The 7,887-nt window shown below is 31.1% G+C and overlaps 2 protein-coding genes across 2 annotated transcripts; one reads left to right on the plus strand and one right to left on the minus strand.

Annotated features, from left to right (window-relative positions):
* Positions 1-3,761: 3,761 nt before the first annotated feature.
* Positions 3,762-4,620, minus strand: LOC129874090 (uncharacterized). The gene is made up of 2 exons (XM_055949314.1): positions 4,202-4,620; positions 3,762-4,123 (listed from the first exon to the last, which is right to left on the minus strand). Exons 1-2 carry the CDS (start codon positions 4,258-4,260, stop codon positions 3,952-3,954), a joined length of 231 nt encoding a protein of 76 aa, XP_055805289.1. The 5' UTR covers positions 4,261-4,620; the 3' UTR covers positions 3,762-3,951.
* Positions 4,621-7,020: 2,400 nt separating this feature from the next.
* On the plus strand, positions 7,021-7,458 carry LOC129872732 (extensin-like). Its single transcript, XM_055947648.1, has one exon. It carries the CDS (start codon positions 7,021-7,023, stop codon positions 7,456-7,458), a length of 438 nt encoding a protein of 145 aa, XP_055803623.1.
* Positions 7,459-7,887: the final 429 nt, after the last annotated feature.

A 7,887-nucleotide genomic window follows, 5' to 3' on the forward strand; every position in this document is an offset into this window, starting at 1 on the left:
TTTCGCTTTGGAAGTAAAAGAACTTTTTCTTGATTTACAAATGAAAATTAGTTAGCTGCAATGTAGACCCAAGTGTCAAATATAAAAATTAATTCAATAGAACCCACTAACTCAATGCTTGCTATTTAATGAGGAGTGTTAAATGACATAATTACCCTCAGTTTGGATTTTAAAACCATCAATCAAACATTGATTCCAACGTCAATCACACTTTTAGGTGGTGTTTGTTTACATTGTAGAAGTAGTTTTTCAAATTTTCTTTTCAACCAGACACCAGTGGAAAAATAGAGGAGAGTGTTTTAATTGTTTGTAAAAAACTTTGTGCTTTGGGTTATTAGTAAGATCAAAATGAAACTATCAGTGAATTGTGGTGGGATGGTTGGATCCCTTAACTTTTTATCTTTAATAAGATGTTTTGATTTTTTAACCTTGAGAATGAAAAAAATCTTATTGAGAATTGCTCCTAAAATTTGGAATTATTAGGAATCCTATGCGAAGGACACCAAATGTGTAGAATAAAAAAAAATCTAGAAGATTGAAATGAAAGTGAAGGTGAGATAGGAAAGGAAGAGACGAATTAAAAGATAGGATTTAGGTGGGCACACAAAGGTAGTGAGGCACTAAACAAGTTGTTTGCTAGAGTGGCCAAAAAGTTGGCCTATCCCCATCAGATGTAACATGTAGGGATTTTCATATCTCGCGCAGTTATTAATGTTCCATCATTCATGGTAAGATGACGAATATTTTTCAACTTTTCCGTTTCATCCAAGAAAATAATAATGAAACTTTATGTTTGAGGGAAACAGTTGTTGGTTTGTTATATCATATTATAAGTATTAATATTTTTTTACGTGCTAATTTTTGAGATTGAATTAAGGTTCATTTTTGCATATACGAGAGATTATTAAAAAAGAATTCCGTAAAGTTATTCGTACTTACAATAATTTTTTTTTTCAGGAGCAGCACTTTGAAACTCTCTGTAATGTTAAAATATGCACAAGAATCTTTTGTATACAGCAAATGGAACTGAAAATGATCAAAATATATCTGCAAAATGTAAGCTTTAAGAATATATACTGTATCATTCTGTTTCCTCCATTTAACCCTCTGCTCCAATTTGAGTTATTTTTTCCTTTTCCTTCGGTATATATAACTTAATCCCTAACATAATTACAACCATCAAACATAAATAAATTAATTTTTAAAAAAAGAGAAAAGAAACAAAATAAAAAGAAGGCACAAGTAGTGAAGGATTGATCAATCGAGCACGAGATTTCCATTAGCATCATAAGAAATTTTGCCTGAAAATTCCAATGGGCGACACTTTTCTCCTTTAATAATGGTTCTCTTCCACAGCGCATTTTCGTCTTCCCAATTTACTTGATAATCATCGTCATAATCATCATGTTCCACTTTTTTCTTCCAAGATATCATTTTTACCATCAGTAGAGCTTTACTACTTATGCTGCTCTCTAGCCTTTCTACTGGCTTTTTACCCCCTAATTGGGCACCTGCCTCTTCTTTTCTGTCTTGTGAAAGCCAGCTCGACATAAAAAGGCCATCATGGATACTTTAACCAAATTATTGCTAACAAAATGATCAAAAAGAAATTTATGACAAACAAATTGAAGAGAGTTTGCTATGGATGGTTGCTTCCTATGGTTATGGCTTTATACTATTAAGTAGGAGGAGTATAATTACTCGTTTCTACTATTACATAGAAAAGTCAAAGTCAATACATTTACTAGTTGAACATTCAGGGAAATTCCTTCAAGGTGGATATTGGTACCATTTGCCCGGGATTTTATACCTTAGTTGAGTTCTATTATAATTGTGTTTTATTTCAAAATAGTATACACAATGTAACGCTTTCATTTATATTAGTAATATATTCTCATATATATGCTAATTGACTAAATCAAATTAAAATATATTATGCTCTTTGTTGTCTAATTTTTAGTCGTTAAAAGACTTGTAACAATTATTAGCTTGCAAATTACGTCCTATCCCAACTTATATTAAAGGAATTATTACCAATTTGGTCATTGCACGAAGAAGGTGGCTGAATATTGACTATGACTGAGGACTATACTGATCCTCAAAATGAATGGATGTAGGATTGCCGTGAATTTAGTGCTACATGTACTGTTGACTTGACTCATTGACCTGAGTCGTCTCTGAATAAAGACAAACACTAGAAGCATTTTCCTGTGTTCAAACTTCAAAGTAAACTTTTTACCATCCAAAATTTGAATGAAAAATAAAGAATAAACTTTGAATGCCAATGACCAACATACAGCAGTATCAACAAGTTCGAAAATCTAAAGCCAAATTTTTATAGGGATATTTTTTTTTAGTTGTCATTATTGAATAACTATAACATACTCAATGTAATTCTACAAGTGAAGTCTCGAGAAGGTAGAATGTACGTAGATCTTATTTAAGAATGTTAATAATGAAAATATTTAATGAAGAAATATAATATAAAGTTAGAATAATAGAATTTAACTCAAAATTTAAAAAGTTTATATAATGATACTATTATGAATTTATTGCGGTGCTAAAAATTTTAAAAATACATCAAAAAAAAATTTAAGCTTTTTATAAACACAAAACAGTTTTGCATAATGCAAAAGATTTGACCATTTAGTAGACGTTAGAATATTCAATAATAAAAAAATAAAAATTGATTGAGGAATAAAAAAGGTAAAGGTAAGAATTGTAATATGAGTTCATGATAATCATCAAAATATAAATAAGTTAATAAAATAGGTAGCCACGTAAAATAAAATGCTATAATTAATTAAATACTATTTAATTTCTCAAATTATTACAACCACCTCTCCATTAAATAAAATAATATATATATTCTTTAGAAAAAATTAGGGGTAAAAAATTTGAGGCCCAAAATAATTGCTTTAATGGCCTTATAGTCTCGTTGAGACGGACCTGCCAACATATCATGACCAACGTTGAGTTCATTAATATGCCTAACAGAAATTGCATATAACAACAAATCGATCTAGTTTACTAGAGGCTTTTTAAGGTTTCCAATTGAATCGTTAAATTCTTTCTATCACGCTATTATTCTGTTGGCCCGTCCTTTAAGAAGTTTCTCATCTCACTTCTAAGTATACATTTATATGTATGTGAGCTACAAGTCTATCTATGATCAACAGAATTCAGTAACATTAGATCAGATATGTGCATTTGTTGAAGAGTTTGACTTAATAGGAGGTATAAAATAAACGGAGCTACATCTCGCGTAGACTGAATAATTTAACTGTCTAATCAAATCTGAAGATTGTTGCCTCTAAAGATATCTGATTCAATTTTAATTTGTACATTTCATCAAAATCTACATAAGGACTCATCCTTGCCAATTATGCTTTCACACAACAGAATTGAAGAACACTACAATTCCCAATACTGACAATATAGAAGATCCAATTTATTCCGTTTTTAGTTCGACTTCAAGAATTTTTATTTAGGAAATAAAAACTTGGTCTTCTTAAAACGCGGAAAAAAGTAATGCACATATTTACTCAAATGCTTGGGTTAAGTTTTGAAACTATTAAAACTAATTTTCAATCAACAACCACAAAATTGACTATTTGTCAAAATCGTTCCGCTAAAAGTTCATATTAAAGATTTAACCCCAACAAAACTTCACAAAATTGTCTATTTGTCGAAATCGGTCCGGTAAAATTTCATATTGAAAACTTAACCACAACAAAACTTCGCAATGTAAATTCTCACACAAAATAACTTATGCTTATATATCATAGTGCATTACAATAGCATCATACATTATTATCGCGCTACAAAAAAGCACGTTATCTTTTATTTACTAAGTAAGGTAATTAAAACTGACATACATTTAATGTAAGATTTGAAAGCAACATTAATTCTTACATCATTGAAAATTAAAACAAAACAAAACAAAAAAAGTTAAATAGGAATAGAGTTGGTAACTGAAGGATAAATCACGGTGGCTGGATGACCCATGATCCGGCGTCCCTTGGAGTGACGGAACACATAAACGAGTGCACCAACCGGCCATTCTACAATTGCTGCCGCAGCAAATGCCAAGAAACCAAGTGTAGGCCCCACCACCTTGCACCTACACGTATTTAAAATCTAAAGTCAGTGAATTCAGAATAAGCGTTACATAATTATAGTCGAAAGCAATAATACTAACCTACATGGGTTGCTAGGATTGCCACACTGCACACAGATCGGAACCCCAACGAAACCCATTTTTTTGTTCTTTTTACTAATTAAATAGTAGTTGTGGTATTCGCCAAATAAACAGTCAGAGGACCAGCTTGAGCAAAGAGGAAAAAGAACAAGGCTGCAATTTTTGTAATGTTACACACGAATTTAACCAGAAGGAGCATTTGATACAAAAGTAGAAGTAGAAGATCGGGCTATTTGTGAAAAAAAGTATGGAGAATGGCGGTGATGATCGTGATGTTTATTTTAAATAGGGAATTGGACACGTGTTGGTTTCTGAAGGTGGAAACAGAGGACACGTGTTAATCAACTGTACCCTATTGACACGTGTCCAAACTCCAATATAAACAATATTATCATTTTAAAAATCAAAGAGTTGGGAATGAGTTTAATTTTCTTCTTCACTCGTAATTCCCTTCTTCTTCGTTTTAATTTCCCCTTCTTCTTTTTTTCGATTTTTTGCTCAGTGCCTTTGAGGCCCTACTAATTTGAGTCGAAAGAAAAAAGTGTATCTATGCAATCCTCTAGTATGTAATAATTATTTTAAAGTATTGTAAAATTTAATAATTATATTAGAAATGTTTGCTTATTTATGTAGTTCTTCCTATTAAGAAACTAATATAATTAAGAAAAAATTACTTGATTGGGTGTTTTTTAAAAATTAATTACTGATTTTATCGATATTTTTTATTTATTATTATTTATAGCAATACTATGATAAATTTACACTTGTATTAAAAGTGAATTATGCATACAATATAAATGTATTATAAGTGTTTTAAAATATATATTATGTCTGTGTAGTAAGAAACTAACATAATGTATTATAATCTATTAAAGTATGTGATAAATGTATTATCCATCTATAAAACTTGTATTATATATGTTTTATAAATAATTATCTGTAATATGTATTAAAACTGTATTATAAATGTATTACAAGTGTTCAGTGATTTTTTTTTATTGCTATAGATAGTAAATATTTATATTTATGTAAGTTTTCCTATAATTAATTAAGGAAAGGCCCAAATGAAACAAAGGTTCTAATCCAAGAAGTGGACGAACATAAACAAATGGGCCCAAATTCGAACCCGCTTCATAAGCATTTGTACTCAAATTTATGAGAATACATTCAAGTGAAACAATTTTTGAACGGCCCAAGTATAACAAATATACGATTTCTGAACCACCATCTAAGCAATATCTATGGTGGGTAAGAATTTATATATTTATCCACTTCATATGGCTGAAGTTCAAATACATACGATGAACTTCAATCATTTTTACTTGAACTTCATGAAAAAATATTTATATTTCAATCATTCAAAAAAGGCAGACGTGCAAGAACTGGTTACAAATTAAATAGTGATATCCAAATAAATTATCCCGTGAAATTTTTCACTTTTGAACTAAATTGGATATGTAATGTAAAACCTTTTCTCGTTCTTTTTTCCTCTAGTTTATAATACTAGGCAGAATTACATGTACATTAAATTTGATATAGTAGTGTAGAACTATAGAAGTATAATTTCTGGCTACTTTAGACCTGGAAGTTGACCTTTCACCTAAAGCCACATATAAAGCTAGATTCGATTCTCGTGAACTTAGAAGTATAATTATCTCGTGGCAACTTAGATTTTTGTGATTTCAAGTGACAACTAATTGAGTCAATAATTACTTCTTAATTTACTCCCTCCCTCCGTTCTCTTTTACTTGTCAAATTTTGACTTGACATATATATTAAGAAAACAATGATTGGTATAGTGAATTTATCATTTTACCTCTATTAAATGATAGAGTTACAAACATATTTACTCACTACATTTTTCAAAGACATTAACTCAATTGAGGGTATAATAGGAAGAAAAATATTGTCCTTTCTTGATTTGTCAAAATTAACAAGTAAAAAGGAAAATCAAATTAGGAAATATTTGACAAGTAAATTGGAACGGGGGAGTATTCGTCAACAAGATTAATGCATGGAATAAAAACCTATTAACGCTTTAAGAATGTCCTTTCTCAAAATGAACTCTTAAACAATACAATCATTGTAGCCATGGATTCCAAATGCAGAGTGAGGCAACACAAAACACTTTTCAGCCACATGCTCCCAAGTTGCATTGATGCTCATGAACTTTATATATATGTTATTCCTTTCGTTTTTTTTTTTTTTTTAATTATTCTTTTGAAACCACTATTCTATTCGTCTTGATATAAATTTATGATTATAAATGTATAGGTTATTTATATTTCACGGTATTAAGAAGATTTCTGCTACATATTATTTTTCATGGTTCAATATATTATTTAAATGACGATAACGGAATAGAATAGACTCTAAAGTGTTTTCATTTGGATCAATATAATGAATCATACTCTGGGACATACTTACAAGTGATTTGCTAGGGCAACGTTTGCCATTGTATCAAATATTTGGTTACGTTGTTACATTTGTAAGTGCAACTTATAACTACTATTATGATAGAAGCAGAAAAAACCGCTATGGAAAAGATTTAGTAGTGTTATTTAGCCTGTGGTAGCATAAAAGATTAACATTTTTATCAGATTACCTGTTAATACGATATAATTAGTAAAAATAAAATAAAACAAAATTCGCGGACAATGGGTAAAACTTAAAAGTCAAGAGGGAGCCTTTGATTCCAATTTTACTTAATAAATATTCCATTAGAAAGGCAACCATCAACTAGAATGGATCCTTTCTCCTTTATGTATGTAATATGTATCAACCCAAGTGTCTACTATTACTCCACTTCTGAAAACACCATGGTCACAAAATTCTGCCTTCTTCTTCCACTAATCATCCTAACAATATTAACTTTCAACTCTTCTGCAAATGCTCAAGTGTCTGAGGTAACAAGTTCTAATCAAGCTCTTCTCTATGCTTCACCACCACCACCAAATGGATGTCCCTATTCATGCCTTCCTCCACCCACCCCTACCGACTGCCCACCACCTTCAGGGCCAGTCAACTACCCTCCGCCAATGGGCTATTATTTACCACCTGGTGGTGACATTTTACCTCCACCAGTGTATGTGTATGGCCCTCCACCTCCTAATCCAATTTTACCTTACCTCCCATTTTACTACAAGAATCCACCACCGTCTGATTACTCTTCGGCTGCAAGTCATAATGTGACGAGCAAGCGGATGAAGAGCAAGTTGTTCCTACTACTTACACTACTACTTGTCTGGTGTCAGTAATGCAGAAAACGAAGGAGCCACAATTTCATATCAATATTTTTTTAGCATTTGGCTTTCACCAAGGAAGTTCATGCACAGCGCTATCTATTACAAATATGACTCTTTCTGGGTAATCTTCTTTTACCAAGAGTGCTTCTCTGAGGGCAACAGTACAAGTGATTATCAATTACTATCTTCTTTTTTAATTATTTTTGGAAGGAGTAGGTTGAAAGAAAAAGCATCTCCTTTTTTCCAACTGGGTTCTTCCCCTAAAAAATTGTTCCTCTTCTAAATAGTACGTTAGCCATAATGTACTAATAATTTTCTTTCAACTGCAAATAGTGTACCAGTGTAACATGTGGTAATTAATGTAGGCCACAATCAATTAACTAGTTCAACGATTATTTAGCAGCTCCAAATGCCAAGAATAGTAGTAGCCAAATAGGGTAA

This window comes from Solanum dulcamara, chromosome 11 (assembly GCF_947179165.1).
Source record: "Solanum dulcamara chromosome 11, daSolDulc1.2, whole genome shotgun sequence".
NCBI classification, from domain to species: Eukaryota; Viridiplantae; Streptophyta; class Magnoliopsida; order Solanales; family Solanaceae; genus Solanum; species Solanum dulcamara.